The sequence below is a fragment of the Paramacrobiotus metropolitanus genome, unplaced genomic scaffold (assembly GCF_019649055.1).
Source record: "Paramacrobiotus metropolitanus isolate TYO unplaced genomic scaffold, Prichtersi_v1.0 Parri_scaffold0000210, whole genome shotgun sequence".
NCBI classification, from domain to species: Eukaryota; Metazoa; Tardigrada; class Eutardigrada; order Parachela; family Macrobiotidae; genus Paramacrobiotus; species Paramacrobiotus metropolitanus.
The window spans coordinates 75,979-102,473 of record NW_026570430.1 but is presented as its reverse complement, the minus strand read 5'-3'; the positions used below and the strand labels follow the sequence as shown (position 1 = coordinate 102,473).

Here is a 26,495-nt window from a genome sequence, read left to right as displayed (position 1 = left end):
TGCATGGGAATTTTCGAATGTTCGAAGCGCACTGGCGCCCAGAATTGCCATTTGAAAAAAATAATAAATGAAGCCAGTTTTAATATTAAATTTTTGCTAGAGAAATTTCGACAACATTTCTGAAACGTATTCTATGTACATAAAACAAGTTTCGTAGCTCTCACCTCTGCACCCCGGATCTCCATGTATTGTACTGTACTTTATAATAAGCACTATTATTTCTTTCAAACACAAACTGCACAATCAGCAGTATCACAATATTAATCTAATAAACACCATTTTTTAAAATTTTTTCTACTGTACAAAATATCCGCGTAACTTCACCAAAGCATCTTTCTTTAAAAGAAACTATCGTCTGTACCTGGCGCAACTATTTATTCTAACAAAAAATTTCCGGCTGGATTGTTCACGGTGCATCGTCATTTATTATGCAGTTGGCCGCAGAAACTGAGCACGATAAAAAGGCACTGAATAAATTTATTTAAGTTAAGACATCTCTCATCAATTCTCATCACTTCTAAAATCACCGTTCGGCGTACTTAATTACGTATAAAATAATCAACAAAAGTATACCAACTTATCAATCTGTCACACCGATCTGGAAATAAAAGGCCAAAACTATTTCAGCATCCACTAAAAAATTTTGTGCATCAATCAACAACAATACAAAAAGGCACACTGAATTATCCCAACAAAACCATCAATAATTCTTCCTGTAAAAAATCCAAACATCCAAATACTGTAAAAATTCAATGCTTTTCCTCATCCCAGTATATTTTCTGCAATATTCACCATCCACCGGACCGTTCTTCCGACGAGCGGGACGACGACTCCACCGGCGATCGTCGCGTCCGTCCGTCGCCCTTCCCGGCCGACGGCGGGGTGGCGGTCGACCGGCGACTCTCTTCGTCGCGGCAGTAGAACGGCGCAAACAGCGCCGGCATCTTAACGGACTGATTCAGGTTGAGATACCAGAAATCGGCGGGATAATTCACCACCAACCCGGCGTCCACGTCGGACATCGTCTCCGAAGTGTGTTTGTTCACAAATTCCACTGCAACAGTCGAATAGGTGGTAACTAAATCTTCCACGACATTTTCAAAATAAAAAATAACCACTAACTACATAGACACCAGTCGGAATCGAAAACTGCAATTCAGCACTTTTTCAAAGAGGATGACTAATGCCAGTAAGCCACCATACTACGATACTTTCCGCTAAATAATATACGAGGACACACTAAGTATACGTGATAGACAAAAAATTAAGCGAGAATAAGTGATAACCATGCCCGGCTCATGCAACGCGGGCAACCACCCAGGTTTGCAGTTGCTTGTAAGCACATAAAAAATGACTGACTGAAAATTATGCAAACTTTCAACGCTGATTTCTCGTGCACTCTGGAACGTGACTATTCAACCAATATAACAGAAGACGCAGAAAAAAATAACACGATTTTTTGATACCAAAGAAGTGAGAAGATACGCTGATTCAAACAGATTACAGCTATTTTCATTTTCTCGTAGACTGAGCATAGAATCCACGGTCAAGGGTTCCCCACACAGAATCCTATGCTATGTCTACGAGAAACTCAAAAACGCTATCTCTTGTCTTAATCGCTATAAACTGCAACTTGTTGGGTATCAAAAATCTTGTAGTTTTTTTCTGCATCTTTTGCTACATTGGTCAAATTGCTTCGTTCCATAGCACACAAGGAATGAGAGCTGGAAGTCAGCATACGCGTCTATGAAGACGAGCTGAAGACGTATACGCGTCTATGAAGACGTATACTGAATCGAAAGACAGCAATAATAGAACGACAAGTATAGTATACTAAGTCTAGTCTAGCGGTCGTGGCAGAAAGGAATTGTGATTTTTACTGGAATTGTTTCGCTTTTTGTAGGTGTCCAGACCTACGCCACGAGCGACGCAGTACAGAAAGCGATGGGGAAAGTGTTCGAGCTGGAGTCTAGTGCGTAGTGCGTACGCATTAAATCGGCAATAAATCTAGGAATTTCAAAATTTACCGATGAAAATCAACAATGGCGTCCTCTTACAGCTGTTTAATAGTGATTCTTCCCAGGCATGATTTAGCATTCTCTACAATTAATACTGCAGAATGTCGCTTTAGAGTTTCAATGCTTACGATTAAATTAAGAAAAACAATCTAAATATGATGAATCAAGCCGCACAAACAATAAAAAGTCCGAAATCACTTCAAAAAATTCTGCGTTGGCACTCACCCAGCTGCATCATATCCAGTCCGGCGACATACGCGCCCACACCCTCGGCCGTCTGCACGGTAATATGCGCGCGACTCCCGACCGGCAATCCCGCATACTTGTTGTCCACCTCCGGATTCCACAACGGCAGCTGCTCGTCGTCCAGAATCACCCGGAACGACACGGTCTGCGGCGTGATCAGCAAGCCGACAATCTCCAGCTCGAACACTTTCCCCATCGCTTTCTGTACTGCGTCGCTCGTTGCGTAGGTCTGGACACCTACAAGAAACGAAACAACTGCAGTAAATGTCAAGATCCTCTCCACCGCGCCGCAAGCAGAATCTACATCGACAATAATTTCAAGACAATTTGTGTTTTTCACGATAATATAGCTATTATATTATTGTTTATTTGCCGTCCCACCGTATTAGCATGCAGAGCCAGTAAGGCGAAAATAAAAAAATATAAAAATTCATCAGACTCGACGATCAACAAACTTTCTTTGGCTTATACACATGCTGTGGTAAAATTTTGTAGTACAGCGGCATATTAGCTGCCGTCTTCTTCACGGAATAAGAGTATCCGCAAAATAAATACTATGTCACCGCGTTAAAAATACTTTTGCTGTTGAATACTTTTCATTTTTCATGTGGCTGTTGCCTACTAAAACATCGCCAACTGTAACACAATCTGCACCCGGTCGAGAATCGAGATAAATATTTTCACAACAGTGTAACTTATACCCAAAGAATTAATACGGTACCTCGTAAAAAAAACGGTAATAATGAATAAAATAAAAAATTTCTTATACAAAAATTTACGTATCTGTATAACAAGAACTACGTGTACACAGCTGAGCAAAATAAATCATAAAAGTAATAAATAAAAAGAAAAATAATACAACATGGCAACCGGTAATTTTCCGGTGATAATTTACCCGGTCGTTTTCCATACTGCGTGTAGCAGGCCGTGACATGGTACAGATCTCGCCGCAACGGCCACTCCATCTGCTCCTCCTCGGGCGTGGCCGTCAGTCGCGCGAATAAACTCCCGCGTTGCCCCTCGACATAGCGCCGCACCTCCTCCACCCGCAGCATACTGTTGGCCAGCTTAACGGCCAGCGCCAGCAGCTCCAGGGAGTCGCTGGGCGTCAGAAACCAGCCGTAGTACATGGGGAAGGTGAAGCGCTCCTGCAGACGCTTCAGACGGCCTTCGATGGTCTTCTGGTCCACGCCGTGGACGTTCTTCTTCAACAGGACGCCGACATCGTAGCGCCAAGGGGTTTGCGGTTCCACCAGGAGGTGGTGAAGCCGTGCCGGTGGGCCAGACGGAAGTAGGGCTGGAATTCGCGGAATTCAATGTTGGTGTTGTCCACGATCACCTGTACAATGTTGTAAAATTGGTAAGAAATTGAAAATAAAAACTAACCTCACACAAACAACTAAAATGCACAAGCTAAAAGTCTAAAAACTTAAAATAACAAATAACATGAGTATTAAATAATTACAAAACTAATTTTAAAAACATTAAAATAAGAAACAATAGTAGACCCCGCGCAAACTGCGCGGAATAAATTGGCGATAAATTGTTATTTACGAAAACTACAAAGGACAAACCCATGACTACAAAATACAAATTTAGTTTTATTGAGCGGAGCGTATAATAATAAGTAATAATATAGTTTCACTGGCAGAGACAGACAGTATTTGCCATATACCGTACCTATTTGGTCGCGATCGACTACTTATTATCGTAAATTATTCTTTATTTTGGCCATATAGTTCACTGACATATTAATAGGAGTTAAAATGTATCACAGTTTACTAATTAAATGTTTAGGGCCGCTTTGAGAAAACATTGTCGCGTTCCGCTGACATCAGATTTAACCTTAAATTAGACCCGAAAAATTTGACTCCAGGAATACATGTATGCCTTTTTTTGCAGTTATAAAAAAAAGTTTTTAAGCTTTTCCCAAATCAATCAGCAGCATATGCTGGTCAGTTGTCAAGAACTACAAATAAGAAAAACTCCATAATTATTGGAATTTTTATAGCCGTATTACAGTACTTCTACTGGTTCAGATACCATTCTGAGTTTTTCTAAATTTTAGCCAGTGTGTTGTGACCGACAAAACAATCCAGTGATACGACGGTACGACCACCGATGTTAACCTTTAGACCACTTAGAATAAAAATACTTTCCGGTGTCCAATTTCCTCCTACTGCTTACACACAAAACAATTTAAACTTGATGAAGACTTCAAAATTTCGTTGTATTCTTTGGTGAATTTTTTATCATTAATAAACGTCGACAACTTTAGCGCAGTGTCTTGGTTGCGACCCCCGCTGCAGATAGGCGTCGCCTGTGCCTCCGCTTTCCGTTAGTTGCTTATAAAATTTTCCCGGGTTTTTTATGTTTTGACCTTTGATGGAAGATGATCTGACGGACTGCTTTATAGCTGGCGGAAAGACGATTAGTAAGCGGATAAGTTCGATTTTTGAATCTTCTGTTTGTTTTAAATTTTTTAATGGTAAAAAATGCGTTTTTTGTTTTAATAAAACCGTTTTTCTACGTTCCTTAGTCTTTTGGAAAAATATTTTAACCTCCCCTCCCTCCCCCTGCGGACATTAAAATACGCGTTCCTCACTTCAGTCGCCGGAAAAGACTTGGGCCGCCTTCCCTCCCTCCCCTCCCCCCGGCGGTGGTTAGACTCGAACCCTAGTCCGTACGCCCGGCGGGACTGGGACTCGTTGATTTGCTCAAGCAGTCCACATCATTTCCAGTCGAACACCAAAATTCCCGAAATCGACTTTCAGTCTCTCACAAAATAATATGTTTATTGGCGATTTCCAAAAGAATGTTTATTGGCACGTCAGCACGATATTACCAAAGCCAACCGCGCTGTGGAAGCAGTTTCAATATTAAATCTAATCAACCCGTTGCGAAAGGCAGCTACTTTATCTTTGGAGTTTGAGCCGTTCCCACTTTCCAGAAGATTTCGCATGTTCAGTTTTTAAGAAACATGACTTTCAAAGCCTACATTTTTTTAAAAACTAACTCTTAATCAAAATTTTATGAACTAAAGGCAATCGGATAACTAATGGACACCAAAGCTCCATCAAGTGCTCTGCATAGATGAATGCTTTTCCTGAAGTTTTCCTATGATGTTCATGACGGTGGTGGCGTGGGGGGTTTGCAGTGGTGGGTTCTCCACTTTTCCCATAGACTTTGTATGTTAAGATCTTTTAAGATTTTCTCTGAATCTTCACATACTTTCAAAAAACTGACTGGTTTCTGCAAATCTGTAAGCTAGGCGCTATTGAATGACATATAGACATCAAAGTTTGGTTTAGTGTTTCGCTCACAAAAGGGAGACAGAAATGGAATTCGCTAAGGCTTATTTTATTAATATATAGGATTAAGATTTTCTCTGAATCTTCACATACTTTCAAAAAACTGACTGGTTTCTGCAAATCTGTAAGCTAGGCGCTATTGAATGACATATAGACATCAAAGTTTGGTTTAGTGTTTCGCTCACAAAAGGGAGACAGAAATGGAATTCGCTAAGGCTTATTTTATTAATATATAGGATTAAAGTGCACGAATTAAAAGTCTACAAAATTAATCCACAAAATCAGCAAATAAAAAACAAATAAAACATTACGGGACTGATTAAAAAATTAAAAATAACTGGGTAGGAAATGCAGAGAAAAAAGCGAGCAGCGCAGAAAAAATCGTTACCGTAGAATGGAACCCCGATGAAAACAATTTACAAGAAACTATTATTCACAACACTTTTATTCGTTTTTCAAAGAAATGTAAGAAATAAAGAAATACCGAAATATGCCGCAACGCGGTAAAAACTGCCAAACGGCGAAACAAATTAAAACATATCTGGAAAATGGTAATTCACAAATAATAAAGTGGCAATAAAAAATGACAATGTCAAATCAAATAAAAATTACCTGTTACTAACAAAATTCAATAATTACGCAAACAAAGGCAAACACTGGTAACAGATACGTAAGAGTCACTAAAACTGACTATTAAAAATTAGAATTAAATTCACGGCTATCGAATTAAATGAAGGAAAATAAAACCATACCGGTCCTGACTGCAAAAACGCTCGCACTCCATCCGGCACCACTCATGCACCTCCGGCAGCCGATCCCGTTCGAACCGGTACTCCCCCGCCGGATTGCGCCGCCAGAAATCATCCGCCGAGGCCACGCGCACAGCAACCCCCTCCCCCAGCACCCGCTGCACCTCGCCGGTGACCAGGGACTTCCCGCTGCCCGGACATCCCCGCAGGATGATCATCAGGCGGGTACTGCGCTGCTGCAGATACTCCACGGTCAGGGGATCCTTTAAAAAGGGGAAGTCCAGAAAATCCGTGGGCGGTGGATTTAGGGGCGCGAGAGGGGCCGGGGGCACCTCCGGGGGATGCGCGGCGGCCTGGGCATAGCTGTGCACCCCGGGGTAGTGGGCAGGAAGGTGTTCGGGTGCTTGGATGGCATGGTGGGGGCCAAGGAAGGCGGGGACGGCGGCGGTGTGCGAGGGAAGCGAGGGAAAGTCGGAGGAGGGGGGTTTCCGGGAGGAAGACGCGGGACGCGACCAGCGGGGATTCTGGGTGGTGCGGTCCATTGTGGAATTCATCCTGTCTTCTGAAAAATCCAAAAAACGATTGTTAATTGAACGGGGAAGATGTAAATGCAGTGCAAGGAGAAGCAGTGAAGCAGCACTGCAAACTGCATTTTCGTGCTACAACAGGCAGAAACGCTGCCAAGCGAGTGCGTACCATGAATTCGCAATTTTCAGTGGTAATTCTAATTACGAGAACAACTGGTCGACAGAGAATTACAGAGGCTGTACTGTCAACACCATCCGAACATCATCAGTGTTCCTGAGTTCACGAGAAGAAACTCATGAATTTTCTGGAGCTGCTGAACAAATAAAAATGCCGTGCAACGCCCAACGGTGCAAAATTGCAAAAGTCAACTGCAGCAGCAGCTTCCAGCAAGAGCGAAATCATTGATTATTAATTATAATCGCGAGTCACTCATTCGTTTCTCAGGGCGGTTGGTTGACGACAGAAAATGTTTAACAGCCGGAAGTACCGTATTTTACGCGGACTGTTGCCGTATTGCGCTTGTTATCAATATTGTTACGTCTACGGTTCAGGTTTATGGTTTTTCGAGTTTTAAATTTTATTTTAACCGGAAAATTAAAACACCAATGATTCAGTTTTCTCCACAAATACTTACGAAACTGCAGGAAAAAGCTGCATCAACAAAACACGGCGCATGCGTCCAGTTTCCCGGTTGCGTTCGCACGCATGGTGATCAGAGTTGATTTGCTCTAAAACCTGTTCTGAATCTGAAGGGATCTTGGCTATCAGCGCAAAAGTAAAAAAACACGATTGTTCTTGCAGAAATTCTCTCTTTTTGGCCGCAGCGTATGTTTCCCGTTTCTCTTCCCGCTTTCTCTCGCATTCTCTCCCCTTCGGAATATTTGTCATTCCGTTGATCGATTAGTCTCCCAAACACACACCATAATATCATCCCGTTTAAATGCAGTTGCTGTTTAATCGCCCAGCAGCTGACGTGTCAATGGGATTTTGACGTCATTGCTCTGCTGTGTGTGTACGCGCGAGTGATTAATTTATTTTGTTGGGATCGTGTGCGCGCTGGCTTGTCATCGTTGGATGCTGTGTGTGCCAATTAGAAATCTGGGGCTTCCTTCAACGGATTAATCGTGCAGAAGCCCTGCTTTGGCCAGCCATTGGTGTGTGCTGCTTTTGGTGAAGATTGCAGTGATTTCATTGAATCTGATAGAAATTTATGAATCTTGATTTTGATTTGATTAGTGCACTGATTGGGATTCTGAAGGCTTTCAGGGATTTATTATTATCAGATTTATTGTGAGTGCGGTGGGTTTTGGTGGGATTATCAGTGCTGTGCTGTGTTGTTCAGTTTTTCTTATCACAATGTGGAGAACTCGCGCCAGGAACGCTTCATGTGGTTCTTGGCGAAGCGTGCGCTTTTAATTTGATTAGAATGCCCAGCTTAATCGGATTTAGTCGTCTCCATAAATAGACGGACAGCTGCATTTATAATAGGATCACGTTTGTGGCAATTACGGCGCTTCTAGAACATGCATTTGAACATTCGCCTAGAGAAATTATGATTGTGATTATTAATTATAAATTATTCTTTGAAATCATGTAAAATATTAATTTTGATACAAAGATATGGTAGTAATAATATAATATGCATTTACTATGTATTCATGTCCTGCTTATTGGCATACGGATGTGTTTATAGAATGGAGAATTTTGAGAATCAGAACGTTAACGGTGGGAGCCCTGCCGAGTCTGACAACGAAGACCAGGCCCAGCAGGAAGTGGCCCAGCAGGAAGAAGGCCAAGTTGCCCAACGTAAGTTCACGGTGCCTGGTAAAAGGATGGCGCCCCGTGGCGGTTGAGAGCCGTACGCCCACGCTACGCTACGCCCAGAAGTCATCGTAGGCCCATAGCAACACGGGCTTTTTCTGGCGTTGTTTAAACAGCGCGAGTTCGCACATTATTATTGATTATTCTGCTTACTAATGCGGCAATTACATGAAAATTAATAGAACACTAAGCTCCACCAATTGGGCGACACATGCCTGATAAAAAAGTGAAATGTGCCCTGTAAATTGTGCGGCGATGGCGATGCCGATGGCCGTGGTATTGCAGAACGCCTAACGTGCGACTGTTTTCGCGTGGTAGTGGTACATGGCGCATGCGCATTTCCCCTTTTGGCGCACTGCGAAACTCCTGTAGTTACGTCAAATTGACTCACGGCCAGTCTGCACGACCGTCACTGTGCAGTCTGAAGTCCCGGCGAGAATAATCACGATTTTCGACAATAGCATATTATACGGTGACGTAAGTAGCTCATCGCTGTAACCTAGCGTCGTGGGTGATCGCGTGAAAACTATCTGCCTTGCGCTACTGCTTAAACCTACTTCGACCATAGGCTAAATAGTGTCTATCGTAGTGATACACATTTCGTGTACATTTCGTTGTGATAAATGTGTAGTATATAGTTTCAGTTCTCCAAGTGTGCACGATTAAAAAAGTTTCGATAAACCGTTAACAAATAGATTAAAATTTATTAACGATTGATTAGCTTGGCCGAAGGAGCTGATTTGATAAAACGCAAGCTAACTGGGCAGAATGCTACGAGTACTTACATTTGCGAAAGTTTTTTGCGAACTCCAAATAATTTATGAGTTAGTACTGTAATAAAAGCGAGCCGGAAAAAGCGCCGAGCTGCGTCGACCGCGGAGCTTGCGGAGTAAAAAGGAGATATTTTGGGTAATGGAAGTACGGAATTTTTGTCCAGCAGATTTCAACGTTACTCAGTACTAGAGATATAATTATGCCTTGCTAGAGGTATGGAGGTGTAAGTAGTAAGTACAATACAAATACTGTACAATACAAACTTGTTCCATCAGCTAGCTACGATTTACAAAGGGGAGAGTCAGTGACCATGCAAAGGACGTCCGCGTGCTGGCACCGATTTGTAGTACGTGTAAACACTTACCAACGTTTTCTACCAAAACTGAAAAAATGCGGCAATTTTTATCCTTTTCATAGTGGCCACAGTCACACTTGTTGTTACACTCAAAAGTCAGTGAAAGATATTAATCATCCCGTGTTTCATTTCCGGTTGGTACAACTGGCGAGCACTTCCGATAGTAACAGAGCAGATACTTTTGACTAGTAGCCCCATGATAACGACATACCTTTATGCTGTTATACACACTCGTTAAACCATGATTTGCTGACAGGTGTCTTGGTTGTGGAATTATTCTTTTAATGTTTATACATATTAATCTCGTTTAGGTGTAAATGGCATTTTAACTGTATTAATAAAGTTCAGTACTTCAAGTACATATTAATCGTTGAAAATGAAATATCTTGAGCGCGTTATTCATTTAAAAAATTAGACGTCCCCCCTCCGTAATAAACGCCCCCCCCCTGCGGTTTTAAGCGCCTCCTCCCGAAGCTCTCGAAAAAAACCCGCGGATTTTACGGTATCTATTTGAAACATGAAACGACACAGCCATCAGGGGTGCCGTTTCCGTACTGGTACCGTACCTTGAATCATTCTTTGAGAAAACCATTCCTAACAATGATCTTATGAAAGGTTAGAAGTTCTCACAATGATCTTGCTCTGTCCCATTATCTTACATTACCGTCCCATTATTACAATGGTGTCTGTAATATGCAGGAGAGGGAAGGTACCTTATAAATAAAATAGTAGCTGCTGCCCAGATTTTTTGTACTTATTTCTAGTAGACAAAAATGCACTCAATACGAGTTTGCATCTGGATATAATAGCTGCAGTTCGGGAAACTTCTGTTTATTTCATGCACAACCCAGTAATATCGCTTACAATCAGTTTACTAGTCGTTAACATACTTTTCTTGACAGTTTTTAATGGACACTGATTCTGATGGCCATTTCTTAATCCGCCTTCGTGACCTGGTGCACCGAGTGCGCCGGCTACATTTGCTGCCTTGATCGGAGGGAAAAAGTTCTACACATCCAGTTCTGCAATTCCACTTCTACAAAATCCACTTCTACAAATTTTCCAGTAGCACCGTGAGCGCGGCTGCTCATTGCACTGCTTGACCTACAACTTGCTGAACCGACAACCATCTCTCAATTTGACCTGAATCTGAGCAACATTAACCACATCATTATTAACTATGCATCTAAAATGCCGATACGGTAAAGTTGAAATCTGTACTCACTCAACTCTGTATCATTCAATCCTCTAATCTTGCCTTGAGAAATTAAAATTCTATAATTTCACTTAATCTTTCGAGTTCTGTGAGCGTGACACTGAAATTCTTTTTCCGATATTTGAGTGGAAAATATTACCTAATTTAAAAACCATATCATACTACCATTAAAATCGCGGCAGTAATGATACGAGTATCGGATCAAGTTTATTATTAGTATACCGACTGGGTTAGAATGGTAGGCCTTTGGTGGTTTCAGCTGCTTTTATGTTATCCGGGAAATCATAGAGATCCGCGGGTTACCACCTGTCACTGTCAGTACGTAAATTCTAAAATATATTGGTGCGAATCGTGCGATTTGTTGTTCGAGCCGGAGTGATGCCAAATTTCGCAGTATTTAATAGAAGTATATAGTACATTAATAGAAGTATATAGTAGAACCTAGTACATCCGTGATCCGAATTGCAAAATTTATGTCAATGCTTAGCCTTTGTCTTGTTGCAATTATTGCATTAGGACAAACATAATGATTATAGAAAATACAGGATGAATCAAATTACAGCACACACCACGTAGTACGTACTACTGAACATCTTTGGGGGCGAACAACCACTCGCGCACCCCAATGTTAGACGGCCAGTTTTCTGGAGTAAAAAATTGCAAAATGCGGCGGCTCATCATCTTGTAAGTACAGCAGCCCTTGTTTACACGGTGTAAACCACTCCCTCTGCGCACTGTTTAACTGTGACATCCCTGGTCTTGCCCGGGTCTATTCTTCAGCGGAACAAATTATGCCCACAGAGTCTGTGGCACAGACTGGCTGGAACTACAGTTAAGGCGGCCCCATAGTCAACCGTTTTCTGGGACGGAGAAAAAGTTTCTCGAGGGTCCGGCGTCGACGGAGTTTCCGTGGTCACGGATTTCCGACGACAAGGTCACTCCGACTCACCGTCCCGTCGTGGTGATTGCATATGCATATCACCTCATATTCCTCATAGTTGTCATAGTCCTCATAGATGCATATTCCTCATAGTTGTCCGTGCTTCGGCAATATTAGTGACGCCCTTTCGACAGGAAGTAGGCAACCGGCCGCTGCAACGGTAGGAAGTCACCGCCCAGGGCGGTTGATTGCTGCATTATGGCAAGCCGGCATTAGGCTTATGGCAAGCCGAGTATTATTCGGTATTGCAGTACAGTACATGTCGATTACGGGTACCCCGACAGCTATCTGTGAGTTAAGGCTTTGCAATTCGTCAAACAACATTTTTACAAGTTTTGTAATAATTACTGCTTAATTTTTCAAGTCGGAGAAACAAAATTTCACATAAATTTTCAGTTTGGCAATCTACCCATGCACTCACGGTAGTTTTTGGCACAAAATGCCTCATAAGTAGGCGAAAGGGCTGACAGATTGAAAATAATGCATAATACTTATGTACTATCGATAACTTTCAGGTATGGAAAAATATACTTACGTAAAGTCGGTTACGATGTAATTTGTTTTAGTAATCCAAATGTCCGCTGACAAAAAGGGTTTTGTGTGAGATGTGCATTATGCAAGTAATAATTACCTAATCGGTATATTATAGCTTTATTATATGCACGTGTGTCTGCAAGATGTACATATGTACAGATACATGATATATTAACTATCTGGGCGTCCTGGTGGGCAGTGGCCACTTGGACAAACATATGTATGATTGGGCAAAAGAAAACGGATACAGTATTAGGGAGGAGCCATCCTCTCCTACACCGGAGATCGTCGAAACCACGAATTTCGACGATCTGGTTTCAAAACGATCATGTTCCCTCATAGTCATCCGTAAAAATGGGACGGAGAGTCGTTGAACGGTGTCTTCATAGTCACTCGAATTCTGAACACCATTTAGTCGAAACTGCCGCTTTCGGTGAACTATGAGGCAGCCTTTACACGTCCTGTTTGCCCATCCGAACAGCCAGGGTCAGATTAGCATCGAGTGCATCCCGGTCTCATGGACAACCACCTGGAGGAAATACTGCTCGATTTACTCGTTTGCCTTTGCCTAGGACCTATTGCTGGGCAAGCAGGTTCAAAACGCTAACTACGCCAGGAAGTATGAACTGCGCCACTGGTTTTAACCATACTTGTATTCGACACCGGCACATTTGCACCTCATCCCAGATCGCATGGGCATAATCCTCGAACGAAAACCACGGTGAAAGAGCATCATAACTGCACAGTAATAGCAGCAGACACGCTGGGAATACGCCGGCGGTTGCATCTGCCTAGCCGACACATACGTATCAGTTGCGCTGTGAACGTTCAACGTTGCTCCCATACTAAACGATACGATAACTTTTGGCTGTTTTTAACTTCACCGTCTCAAAGAAATAACAAATTTGACGTATGTGAACGGAAAAAATGTGTTGAAAAAATGAAATGAAAGAACCGCACAATTATCAGTTTTTCCCCGTTATAACTGGTGGTCGAAATATCCCGCGAGATATTCTCGCGCGGTTCCAGGAAAAATAGGAAAAATTCTCGCGCGTAGTTAATACTCAGAGCGCGAGATGCTCTCGCGCGTAGCCAAAACTCATAGCGCGGTAGTGTTCTCGCGCGTGGACATGACCTTTTTTATATGTTTTAGAGCTTTTATTTACTTTTTAACTATGGTTAATTTTTATGAAATTAAAAAGGTGAAATAATAAGATAAAAAATGTAATTCAAGGTAATTGAATGTTTTTGGGTGTTGTGGTTATTTGTGATTTTTCTGCGTTGTCGAATCAAGTAAATTGATTTTTTAAACAGATCATCTTTAGAAACAGTGTTCGATTTCACGTTTAAAAAACCGCTATGTACAGGGAAACCAGTCTGCAAGTTGGATGATAGGAAGTTTTGAATGCGACTATGCTAGTGCCGATTCACACTGGCCATGGTGACCCGTTTGGGGTGATTATGTGATTTTGATCAGTTGTTGATCAGTGCGTGGTATGAAAGTACGTAATGCCGCGGCAGCTTTATCGAGCGCGGTTGATTTGTGTTTACAAAACATAACACTTCCGGCTGCTTGTGGTGGAGTGTCTGGAACGCAGAGCCTACTCCAAAGCAGCTGTGTTCAAAGCTTCTTTATTAGCCAAGAAACGCCGGCGTCTTCGTTGACTCGTGACAAATTTATGTCTTAGAAGCAAGTTTATTTAAAATCTGCTTGGCTGTTTTTCTGTAATAGTCGCGTCACTCGCCTCAAAGTCAGCGTGGAGTTGATTGTAGTGTAGTGGCTGTTTATGCCAATGGCGACGTTCGCAATGCGAACTTCGCATACGCATACGAACAAGTAAGTAAGTTATGTTTATGCGTTTATGCGACACCCATCGAATGACAGCAGAACTAGAGTTTTATGATAATAAGTAAAATTCGATATTCTCATATGATTTTTTTCATAAAATAATTACATAGAAGTAAAAAAGTAAAAAAGAAGATGTATATGAAGAAGTATATGAAGATGTGTATGAAGAAGTAAAAAAAATTAATACCTAAAGAAACGGAAGCTGTCTTTGACTGGAAATAATAAAAGATAAAAGGTTAATGAATAATTTTAATTAAAATCTAATCAAAATTAAACAGTGAAGCTCAAAGAAGAATACAGTCGAAATTGGCATTGGTGGTCATTTTAGTATACGGTCGAAAATTCTCTTGAATGAGTGGTGGACATCAACGCTTGTTTACGCGAAATGTTCTCCTGAAAAGGACTGTATGAACGCGGCGTCGTACAGTACGAGGACATTTGGGTGCTGTGAACATACCCTGCACGATTAGGCTGCGATGAACAGCTGGTTAGCCGTAGCTCGCAACGCTACTGATATCACAGTCTGAACGCAAACGGCTATAAATTTAGCCGGCTGTTCATCGCAGCCTAATCGTGCAGGGTATGTTCACACTTCACAGCACCCAAATGTCCTCGTATTGAATCCGGGGAGGCGTGATGAGGTTAGGAATTTATAGTCCGGACTTGAAAGGCAAATTTGAGATAGATCGCAATCATCGCACCAAAGCCCGGCTGTATGCATTGCATCGGTTTCACAAACACAAACACGCCCGGCTGTATGTTCGCCGGTGCGATTTAGCTGACCGGAGGCGCAGTGGAAAGCAGTTTGTTTTCGGGCCGTATACATATGCGTTTATATGTCCCGGTCACTACCGAACGCAGTCAGGCCAACATATTGGATCTAACCATAATGCACTTCCGTTCGCACTTATTCCTGATGTTGCCCGGCTGTCTCGTAGTGAATATTCCCTAAAATTCTGATTATTTTCTAGAATCTTGAAATAATTTTTTCTAATTGTTTAAATTGAATAAATTTGTGAATTCACTGCATTCGACCGAAAAAGTGATGCGATAGAACTTTTTGGCTAATTAAAACGTTTTGCGGATTTGCACCGGGAATGAAAATGTCAGAGCAGCCGGGTAATAAACGAGTGTTTTCTTTTTCGCGCTTCGCCACGCTTGAGGGGTGTAGTTTGGCCCATGTTGATGAATTATGATATGGAAATCGGTAAATGGGGCGATAATGTTAAACAGCTCGGAACCGGCATTGACTAACCGGAAGCCGGTACGAGAGAATTCGGAGAATATTGTCAAGTCTTTCTAAATTCTTACCAGTTATACAGCGCCTTTCCGGTTCTGGGCAGCGCTCAGATAGTATGTCAAAACTGTCCAGTGTCGATATAAAGGGATAGGGCGTAAATGTTCTTATCATAAAAATAAAAATACAATTATGGGTAGGCCAGTATGGAGACCCGTGCGTCGACAAGTGGTATTAAACGCTGCAAATTCAGAACCTGATGCAATTAATTTTTGTAAAACTTTTTTTGTTTTTGAAATTCGCTGATAGGTGTTGTGTGAAATCTTGAAATGCCCGCTGCTGATATTTTCAGTCAGTTTTGACCTCGTATTTGGCGTATTTTCGGGTGTTGCCGGCAAAACACTTAGCGCCGTGTTCCGAATGTTTTTATCCAAACAAATTCGGTTAGTTTATCAGTTACTATGTTATGGACGACCATGCCGGTGTTGAATGGTGGGGTTTTGTATCGGAAACCCGCGTTTTGACGCAGAATGCGAGAATAATATTTGTAGCCGTGATCGGTGAGCTGTATTGTGTAGAGGAGACGACAAGTTTTTTTTACTCCACCGATTAGCCGTTGTCGTGCTAATCGTTGACCTCTGATTTATTACACTTCACTGCGATTGAATATGCCGCTGAAGACTTGCCGATAACTGGCGATAAGCAAGGGTTTCTTTGCGGATTTACCTCTTGTGAAATCAAAATTATTGCGGATTATACTCAGTCGATTACAATGCCAGTATTTTCGAAAATTTTTATTGAAATAATACAAGGTTTATTTTTATTTTTTTATCTAGTGATACCTTGACTTTTTTTACCAAAATATCAAACATAAGTATACGAAATTTAAAATATTATCGCAAAACACAGGTGAAAATAGAATTATCAAATTAATTTCGAATTTCATGAATTTTCGACTAAATAATAAAATAAAATTAAAATAGTAAATAAACAAAAATAAATAAATAAATAATACAAGATTTGATGAGTTATTCTATATGTTCATAGCTGAAATTTTTACCGAAATAATGATAAATTTACAAAATTTAAAATGTTACCGCAAAACACTGATGAAAATGGAATTGTTATCTTAATTCGAGAACTGTAGAAGCGATTTAAGTATTCTGCGCAGTAAACCAAGAATTAGTAAATTTTCTTACTATAAGTTATTGAGTTGGAGCCTGAAAACTGGGTTTAAAAAAACAGCAGTTTGTTTATGGAATTACTGTACAACTGCAACCTGATTTTCATCGTAATCAGAAAAGTAAAAATTACACGGTGTTTCTCGAGTTTATTTCGGTTACGCCTTTATTACCCCATAATAGCCGGCCGTATAATTGCACCCGGCTCGTTTTCTGGTTGATAAACAGATAAGTATTAGCACACTGCTGCATTGTCCGCGTGAAGCCTTGGCTTTTTTCTCCCAACCGGAAATCACCGTCCTGATTTATTCGGCACGCCGTCCAAATAAATAGACATTGGTCCACTTTCTTAGCTGTTAATTGGGTACCACGTACCGAGACTTGTATTGAGTTTTGTGCCTTGTGTAGATTTTTAGCGTTTTAAAATGTTTGGTTTTAAATGTTTAATTTCTTTAGCTTATTAAATTATTTTAGTGTGTTATTTAGTTTAGTGTAATACGTGATTATATTATTAATGTACAATAAGGGTTTTATTTTAGACTTTTATTAAAATTGGTTGGGATTTTACAAATCTGAGTGTGCCGCCGATTTTTGCAGAAAATGCCATGGGCCTTCCGCCGTTCGTCCAGGTGATGTTGGACGAAGCCCACGCCAACATGCAGGTACTGGACACTGCAAACCAGAATCTGCAGCAGCAGCTGAATTCGGCCCAGCAGCAGCTGCAGCAGGCCCAAGGACAGCGTGACCAAGCGGAAGGGTTGCGACAGGAAGCCGAACAGCGTGCCCTGGAGGCCGAAAAACGCGCCATTGAGGCCGAAGAACGCGCGCGCAGTACCGAAACCCGCATGGCCACCATGGAGACCGAGATGGTGGGTTTTGTTCGTCATTTAACACTACTTCGATTTTTCTCGTATTTCGGCCACATTGCGTATACGTGTAAATAACGGTCGATGATGCGTACACGGGTGTTTACACGGGGTTTCGCAGCGTTTAATTGATCATTTAGGGGAATTAGATGAGGGTCAAAAGGGGTGGATGTGGTCAGGGAACGGAATCAAAAGTAAATACGGTGGTACAGTGCCATTGCAATGGCCACCGCATTTGTTTACGGGCTTGAACAGGGAACGGTAACATTCGAACCGGAAATGATGCGAGGTAATCTGATGGCCGCAGTGAGGTCATGAACATTATCCCAGTTCCCTTGTGCCGGTGGCAGGATTGACAGTACCCTGACCGGAAGCCGGAAACAAAAATTCTGTAACTATGTACCTCGATTGTGGTATACTACAAAATATGTTACAACCGAGGCTGAAAAATCATAACTTGGAAAGTGAAATTCACTAATATTACGCAGGCGCTGCACGGTTGAAACGGGCAAGCCTAATATAACATTTGGCAGACGTAGTCTGTCTATATATTATATTAGTATAGGATCCAACGTGTAACTGAAAGGTTACTGAAAGGTCAGGATGATTCTCTCTGTTCTGAGCTTTTGCGTCTGTCTATCCTCTAACGGGAAAAGATGGAAAGTAAAGGACACTAAAGGTTAGCCTCAATCCTGCCTGTTCAGCTGCCGATTTTCTGTCGGATTCCCATTCGAAGAGATGCTGTACAATGTACTGGTGCAGCATCTCTTCGAATGGGAATCCGACAGAGTACACTGTAGATGCATCTTTGCGATACATGTACAGTGTACATGTATCGCAAAGCTGAACTATAGACTGTCGGTATTCCAACACCAGTATCAGTGGATGACTCCCCTCTTTCTCCATTCTATGTATCGGCGCTCAGAAAAAAATCATTGAACTAGAACACTTAATTGCTCGTTTCCCAGGACAAGAATGCAGTGTCCAGGCTGAGCAGGAGAATATGAAATGAAAAGGAATGCAGGTCAAGAAAACGTATTGCTGTACATCAGAATTGTTCAGACATTCCCAAATTCTAGAAATTCCACGTTATATTAATTTGGACAACTCGTACGCAGAGTCGCAGATAACGCATTGTTCCGATTTGACTAGCATCAATGAAATTCAAATTTTCATTACGCTAATAACAAATTCTCTTGCACGGCTGCAGTATTTTGGCTTTTGTCGCATTTATTCTTAATCAATCCACGCGCCTGCGTAAGGCTTCCGTAGGAAGCGTTCCGAAGGAGTTTTTAACCATAAATGTAAATATTCCTTGCACGCAGCGAAAGCCCGTGGCGACTTCCCATGTAAGCAGCCAGCACCCGTGCGGACTCAAAAAGGTCACCCGTGCACGTAGCCATTATCTTAATTAAAATACCCATAAATCATCCGTGTGGCCCGTTACTTGTGTTACTCCCGATCGCTCACGCTGTGGCACCTGCTGTCGAGTTTTAGTTTATTTTGAGTTTTGATACTCCCCACATTTTATTCTCTTGGAAATGGGTAATTTTTTTGAAAACAGTTGTCTTACCACCCCTTCGAAAGCTGTCCTGGTTCAAATCTCTATGTGAAGTACTAACCACCTAGCTAAAAATGCAAGTTTCACCGGCACTTTTTGTTGCCAGCCTGTCATGAACCAAACAACAATAATTTAAAAAAAATGTATGTAAGTGAAATACTTTAAAAAATGAATAAACAGATTGAAGTATTTTCGAAAATTCAGAAAGGCTGCTTAGTGCATAGGTCATCCAGCGCATGCACCATGCCACCAATTTTCTTCCGATTGAAAGAAGTCTTTCTCGAGATCAAGCAATTAAAAATTAAATTAAAATCTAAAACAATTTAAATAAATATATTTTCAAATTGGTATAGAAATGTGTATCTTCGATTTTAAAATTTTAAAATAGAAATTTTACAAACGGAAAAAAAATAAGACGAAATTTTCTACTTGGCGAGCTGAGATACAGATACTAAAAATTTCTTGGTGGGACACTGTGTGTCATTGTTAACGATGAAGGGTACAGCCGTGTTATTCAGCCAACCGGTATACATCCGCGTTTTTATCAGGGCACTTCCGCAATACATTAAAAATTTTATATTTTTTATTAATTTCTTGTACAAGCTTGTATGGAAAAATAATTATCATGTAACCAAGTTGTCATGTCGAATAGCTCAGAGAACGTGTTTGTCCGGTAGGCGAATCCATATTATGAAAATGTCCGGAATGCGAAAAGCGTTGAAGTAATCGTAATGACGACATGCTAGTATATTTTACTCGTGTAATAAGTTCTTTCTGGCATCGCTACCCGTGAAGCACACTGACGATGGCATTTTGCAGGCTGTGCGAGGTATCCTTCTGGAGGCGAAGATGGGTGGGGATGATGAGACGCTGGTGGAGGGGAAAGAAGAGGAGAAGAAGAAAGAGGAGAAGAAGGAACAGGGAAGAAGGAACAGGGAAGAAGGAAGAGGAGAAACTGGAAGAGGAGAACCTGGGAGAGGAGAAGAAGGAAGAGAAGAAGGAAGAGGAGAAATTGGAAGAGGAGAAGGTGGAGGAATTGGATGAGGAGGATGAGATGACTCCCGTTCTTTTGGTGGGACTATGGGCCTTGATGATCTCGATCGTTTACTTTGGCGACCGCTTCTAGCCTCTCTCGTTCTAGGTTAGTACTTGTACGAGGGTATGTGCAATACGGTTTTGATAGTGAAGGCGCTTTTCATGTACTATTGAAAGACCGCATGGACTAGGCTCACACTGTCACAACGACTTCCGTCACCGGCAGCAGTGCGTCCAGTTTGGCAGTTTCAAGTTTGCACCTAACAAATTTTGAAAATTCCGTTTATTGTTTTTGAAGTTTGCTACACAAAATTTTGTTTTACTGCTTAAGCACTTTTATTCAACAAAAAAGAAGTCAGTTGTGCAACAAAATTACCTTTTGGTTTAATTATTTTTCAGAATTTTTTTCCTTTGGTTGTCTAGATATTGTGAGTGAATGGGCGATGGTCGTTCGGTTTGGTGTAGTGCAGTGGCTTAGGGTGGCGCGTAGGGTGGCTGGAATGTTTCATTTTAGACTTTTAGCAAAAAAACAATCGGTTAAGTTTTTCTCTAAATTTTTAGTACTCTGAAAATGTTGCATTCTACTTACTTAACCGGATAAAAAAATTGATTTTAAGTAATTATAATTAAAAATAAATTATTTATAATTTTTTTACTTTTTAATTATACTGAATACAGTGAATAGCGATTAATTATACTGAATAACGCAGTTCTGATCTTGTATACATATTTGACATTTGCTTACCTTCTAGCCGTCTAAAATTATTTACTAAAGCTACTTAACCGGATAAAAAAATTGATTTTAAGTAATTATAATTAAAAATAAATTATTTATAATTTTTTTACTTTTTAATTATACTGAATAGCGATTAATTACAGTATACTGAATAACGCAGTTCTGATCTTGTATACATATTTGACATTTGCTTACCTTCTAGCCGTCTAAAATTATTTACTAAAGCTACGAGTAGCAAAAAAGATTGAATAAAGTAAAAATTAAATGAAAAACAACAATAAACGAAGATTAAACGAATATTTAAAGTAATAATATTATTGAAAATGGTAATATGTATTATCACTATAATAATTCAGCAGTTACGATTTTCAGATGTTGCTGCTGCTCTTCATTGAATCTGTTTTGCAGTTCCTTCGTTTTAATCCAGCCTCATTGACATTCCCGCCAGGCACAACTTGACAGAAAGCATGCAGATGATCGTCGCCGAAGCATTTGGAACAGTATTACTAATGTGCGTTTTTTTCTGTGTTTATTTGACCCTGTGAGCGGTGTCAGTTGCTCATTGATAACTTTAATTTTAACTTTCTTCCGATCATGCCGCTACACCGTTAACATTAATTCAGGAATCTGTGGAATATTTAGCGATTTATTCCAGCGAAAAATGTTTTAGAATGTTGGGGGTTTTATGGGTAGGCGGTTACGGGAGCGCGTTGGTCTGAATTTTGGATAGCTTAGTGTGTCGCGTCAGTGAGAAAAGTTTGGCATATCATTTTCTGAGAACTGAATGGATGGTACTTGTTGGAGGTAGCTGGTATTTTATTTTATTAAAATTTATTGCGACGGTGACGCGGTGTTTTTCTTCCGTTGGCCACACTATCACTATTCACTACGTGGGCATTTTCAAGTGTGTGAAAGCATGGGCGCCCAAAAATTGTCATTCCAGAAAGGGATACCTAAATGAAATCAAGGGAAATATTAATTTAATTGATTAAATAATTATCACGCAGTTTCATTACTCCAATCTCTGCATCAGGGATCTCCATGTATTTAATAATAAAAAAACACTGTTATTTCTTTCAAAACACAATAAAACCTGCGAGTAATATTTTTAGAAACTGTTATTAAACCCAGTTTAATAAACGGTAATATTATTTTTTTTAAATTATTTATTGTTTGTTTAAATATTTATTTATTATTTAATATAATATTTTTAAACTGTACAGATTAACTGAGTAACTGCACCACAGCTAGTTGGTTAAAAAAAACCATCGTCTCTTGCATCGTAATTTATTATGCAGTTGGTCGTAGAAACTGAGCATGCAAAAAAGGCGCTGAGTAATTTCACTTAAATTAAGACATCTCTCATCAATTCTCATCACTTTTAAAATCACCGTTCGGCGTACTTAATTACGTATAAAATAATCAACAAAAGTATACCAACTTATCAATCTGTCACACCGACCGGGAAATAAAAGGCCAAAACTATTACAGCATCCACTAAAAATTTGTGCATCAATCCACAATACAAAAAGGCACACTGCTTTATCCCAACAAAATCATCGACAATTCTTCCAGTAAAAAATCCAAATACTGCAAAAATCCATTGCTTTTCCTGATCCCAAAAATAATCCAGTATTTACCATCCACCGGACCGTTCTTCCGACGAGCCTGACGACGATTCTACCGGGGGTCGTCGCGTCCGTCCGTCGCCCTTCCCGGCCGACGGCGGGGTGGCGGTCGACCGGCGACTCTCTTCATCGCGGCAGTAGAACGGCGCAAACAGCGCCGGCATCTTAACGGACTGATTCAGGTTGAGATACCAGAAATCGGCGGGATAATTCACCACCAACCCGGCGTCCACGTCAGACATCGTCTCGGACGTTTGGTTATTCACAAATTCCACTGCAACAGCCGAACAGGCTGTTAAAACTTAAAAAAAGTAGGACATAAAGTCAAGTAGGACACCGTACTACGATTTTCCGCAAAATGTACAAATCAAAAGACAGAACGATAGATATATGTATAGTGCGTATGCAATATTAAATCGGAAACGAATCAAATCGCCACTGTTCTACGAATTTCAAAATTTATCGATGAAAATCATCAATGCCGTCCTTTTAACACCTGTTCAGTATTAACTCTTCCCAGGCACTTAAAAGTGCAGTATGTACTACCATTCAGCATTCTCAACAATTAATACTGTAGAATGTCGCTTCAGCGTTCAATGCTTACGATTAAATTAGGAAAAAACAATCTAAATATGATAAATCAAGACGTAAGTACGAATACTAAAAAGCCCGGAATCACTTCAAAAATTCTGCGTTGGCACTCACCCAGCTGCATCATATCCCGTCCGGCGACATACGCGCCCACCCCGTCGGCCGTCTGCACGGTAATATGCGCGCGACTCCCGACCGGCAATCCCGCATACTTGTTGTCCACCTCCGGATTCCACAACGGCAGCTGCTCGTCGTCCAGAATCACCCGGAACGACACGGTCTGCGGCGTGATCAGCAAGCCGACAATCTCCAGCTCGAACACTTTCCCCATCGCTTTCTGTACTGCGTCGCTCGTGGCGTAGGTCTGGACACCTAAAAAAAGCGAAACAATTCCAGTAAAAATCACAATTCCTTTCTGCCACGACCGCTGACAAGGGATAAGCGCCAACAGAACTTGCATTGAATTTCACGAGCATTTTATACCCATATTTGTCATTATATCCGGAATATTACTATAATTTTTACGTTCCCGTCGTTTCCAGCATGTAAACGCGAAATAAGAAAGCGAAATTAAATTATACAACCGGAAGTAAAAAATTCAACGTAAGGAAAACATTGAAAATTTCTTCACTGACTCCACGATAAATCATTTTGCAAGTATGCTTCGTATGCGTAATTTCGCAGCTTAATCGCACGCTTTCGTGAAGCACTGTAGTACAGCGGCATATTCGTTATTTCGGATTTCACAAGACTAGATCAGTACTCGGGATTTGCGAAACCACGTTAAATCATAAATTAAAGCGGCGATATTTCTCTAGCTCAACTGTTTATTTATTTTGTTGCTGAAAACTTTTTTTCGAAGTACTTGTATCTGCGGCAATTTATTTAGACGACTCTAATTATTTATCATTACCAACGAATAATTATCTCGTAAAATAACACGAATCCGTACAATAAGAGCTGCACTAACCAACGGTTTAGTTAAATAAATAAACAGAAAAATAAGAAAATATGGAACCAAGCATTCGTAATTTTTTTAGTTAAAAAATGACTGAAGTTACCCGGTCGTTTTCCATACTGCGTGTAGCAGGCCGTGACATGGTACAGATCTCGCCGCAACGGCCACTCCATCTGCTCCTCCTCGGGCGTGGCCGTCAGTCGCGCGAATAAACTCCCGCGTTGCCCCTCGACATAGCGCCGCACTTCCTCCACCCGCAGCATACTGTTGGCCAGCTTAACGGCCAGCGCCAGCAGCTCCAGGGAGTCGCTGGGCGTCAGAAACCAGCCGTAGTACATGGGGAAGACGAAGCGTTCCTGTAGGCGCTTCAACCGGCGTTCGATGGTCTCCCGGTCCACGCCGTGGACGTTCTTCTTCAACAGGACACCGGCGTCGTACCGCCAGGGGGTCTGCGGTTCCACCAGGAGGGTGGCGAAGCCGTGACGGTGGGCCAGACGGAGGTAGGGCTGGAATTCGCGGAATTCAATGTTGGTGTTGTCCACGATCACCTAAAGCATGCCGCAATATTGGTAAAAAGATTTACAATTATCTGACTACTTAATATAAACAGTAAAATTCACAAACTGAAAATCTACAAAACTATTTAAAATCCACTGATCCACACATCAAAATCCACAAAATTAAATAACTGAAACCCACTCATCCACTGATTAAAATAACAAATTTTAAAAAAAAGCAATAAAAAAGCGATCTCAAAAACAGCACTAAGAATAACTGGGTAAAACACGTAGAAGATGCAGCGCAGGAAAAGTCATGCAGCGCAGGAAAAGTCTCGAGAAAATGTACCAGTTACAGTAGTGAAATACTGACAGTGACGCGCGGTTTGTGAAATAAAACGAAAACCAAAAATATTCAAAAAATAATTTACTAGTAACTAACAAACTTGCAGTTAGCACAAACGTTAAAAAATGCCAATTTCAAATTGAATAAAAATTACCAGTAAGAAATTCAGTGATCCAGTAATTGCAGAAAAAAATATATTCCCTATTTCCTGGTAATAAATAATAAAACTGACTATAAAAAATTAGAAACAAAATTCACGGCGATCGAATTAAATGAAGAAAAATAAAACCATACCAGCTGCGCGTGGTCCACACTGCAAAAACGCTCGCACTCCATCCGGCACCATTCATGCGCCTCCGGCAGCCGCTCCCGCTCAAACCGGTACTCCCTCGCCGGATTGCGCCGCCAGAAATCATCCGCCGAGGCCACGCGCACGGCAACCCCTTCCCCCAGCACCCGCTGCACCTCGCCAGTGATCAGAGACTTCCCGCTGCCCGGACATCCCCGCAGGATCATCATCAGGCGGGGGCCGCGCTGCTGCAGATACTCCACGGTCCGGGGATCCTTTAAAAAGGGGAAATCCAGAAAATCCGGGGGCGGCGGAGGCAGGGGCGCGAGGGGGGCCGGGGGCGCCTCCGGGGGGTGCGCCGCGGCCTGGGCGTAGCTATGCACCTCGGGGTAGTGGGCGGGAGGGTGGTCGGGTGGATAGATGGCATGGTGGGGGCCGAGGAAGGCGGGGACGGCCGCAGTGTGCGAAGGCAGCGAGGGGAAGTCGGAGGAGGAGGGTTCCCGGGAGGAAGACGCGGGACGCGACCAGCGGGGATTCTGGGTGGTACGGTCCATTGTGGAATTTATCCTGTCTTCTGAAAAATCCAAAAAACGATTGTTAACTGAACGGGGAAGATGGAAATGCAGTGCAAGGAAGAGCAGCACTGCAAACTGCATTTTCGTGCTAAAACAGGCAGAAACGCTGCCAAGCGAGTGCGTACCATTGTATTGCTGAATTTGCAATTTTCAACGGTAATAACGAGTAATTCACGAGAATAAGAGGTCGACAGAGACTCACAGAGGCTGTATCGTCAACACCATCCGAACATTATCAGGGTTCCTGAGTTCACGAGAAGAGACTCCTGAATTTTCTGGAGCTGCTGAAAATAAAAAATAAAAAAAGCCGTGCAAATAGCAAAACTGCAAAAGTCGGACTGCAAGAGCGAAATCGAAATCAACAGAGGCGATGAATATAATCGTGAGTCACTTATCCGTTTCTCAGGGCGGTTGGTTGGCGACCGAAAATGTTTCACGGCCGGAAGTACGAAGTACATATGTATCGCATTTTACGCCCATGTTATCATTACCGACATTACGTAGTGTTACTTATACGTTTTTATAGTTTCTTGGGTTTTCTAGAGTTACTAATAAGCATAACCAAAATTTTTTAATTCAGAAAGTTAAGTAAACGGGATCGAAAATTGCGAAGTGTATTTTGACAAACTTTCAAAGCTGTCATCCCCCGAATTC

At 41.5% G+C, this 26,495-nt stretch overlaps 3 protein-coding genes across 10 annotated transcripts; 1 reads left to right on the top strand and 2 right to left on the bottom strand.

Moving 5' to 3' along the window:
• Window positions 1–501: 501 nt before the first annotated feature.
• Window positions 502–7,212, bottom strand: LOC129601050 (2',3'-cyclic-nucleotide 3'-phosphodiesterase-like). Its single transcript, XM_055499755.1, is given in 7 exon segments — window positions 502–1,054; window positions 2,244–2,501; window positions 3,160–3,522; window positions 3,525–3,603; window positions 3,651–3,663; window positions 6,328–6,886; window positions 7,021–7,212. Coding segments are annotated over 6 exon segments (1,530 nt in total). The 5' UTR covers window positions 6,879–6,886; window positions 7,021–7,212; the 3' UTR covers window positions 502–788.
• A 391-nt stretch (window positions 7,213–7,603) lies between these two features.
• On the top strand, window positions 7,604–21,803 carry LOC129601044 (cilia- and flagella-associated protein 251-like). 6 transcript variants are annotated; one of them, XM_055499745.1, is made up of 7 exons: window positions 7,604–8,006; window positions 8,089–8,142; window positions 8,546–8,658; window positions 10,705–11,004; window positions 17,357–17,628; window positions 20,006–20,327; window positions 21,366–21,803. In XM_055499745.1, the coding sequence occupies exons 4-6, from the start codon at window positions 10,983–10,985 to the stop codon at window positions 20,228–20,230; spliced, it is 519 nt and encodes a 172-aa protein (XP_055355720.1). In that variant the 5' UTR covers window positions 7,604–8,006; window positions 8,089–8,142; window positions 8,546–8,658; window positions 10,705–10,982; the 3' UTR covers window positions 20,231–20,327; window positions 21,366–21,803. The 6 variants fall into 6 exon arrangements, with proteins under 6 accessions (XP_055355720.1, XP_055355724.1, XP_055355723.1 ...); XM_055499749.1 differs by having other exon boundaries at window positions 8,089–8,151; XM_055499748.1 differs by having other exon boundaries at window positions 7,604–8,022.
• Window positions 21,804–22,240: 437 nt separating this feature from the next.
• Window positions 22,241–26,176, bottom strand: LOC129601042 (2',3'-cyclic-nucleotide 3'-phosphodiesterase-like). 3 transcript variants are annotated; one of them, XM_055499741.1, is made up of 5 exons: window positions 26,044–26,176; window positions 25,272–25,840; window positions 24,238–24,682; window positions 23,291–23,548; window positions 22,241–22,886 (listed from the first exon to the last, which is right to left on the bottom strand). In XM_055499741.1, the coding sequence occupies exons 2-5, from the start codon at window positions 25,818–25,820 to the stop codon at window positions 22,594–22,596; spliced, it is 1,545 nt and encodes a 514-aa protein (XP_055355716.1). In that variant the 5' UTR covers window positions 25,821–25,840; window positions 26,044–26,176; the 3' UTR covers window positions 22,241–22,593. The 3 variants fall into 3 exon arrangements, with proteins under 3 accessions (XP_055355716.1, XP_055355718.1, XP_055355717.1); XM_055499743.1 differs by having other exon boundaries at window positions 22,241–22,859; XM_055499742.1 differs by having other exon boundaries at window positions 25,967–26,107.
• Between the last annotated feature and the right edge of the window lie 319 nt (window positions 26,177–26,495).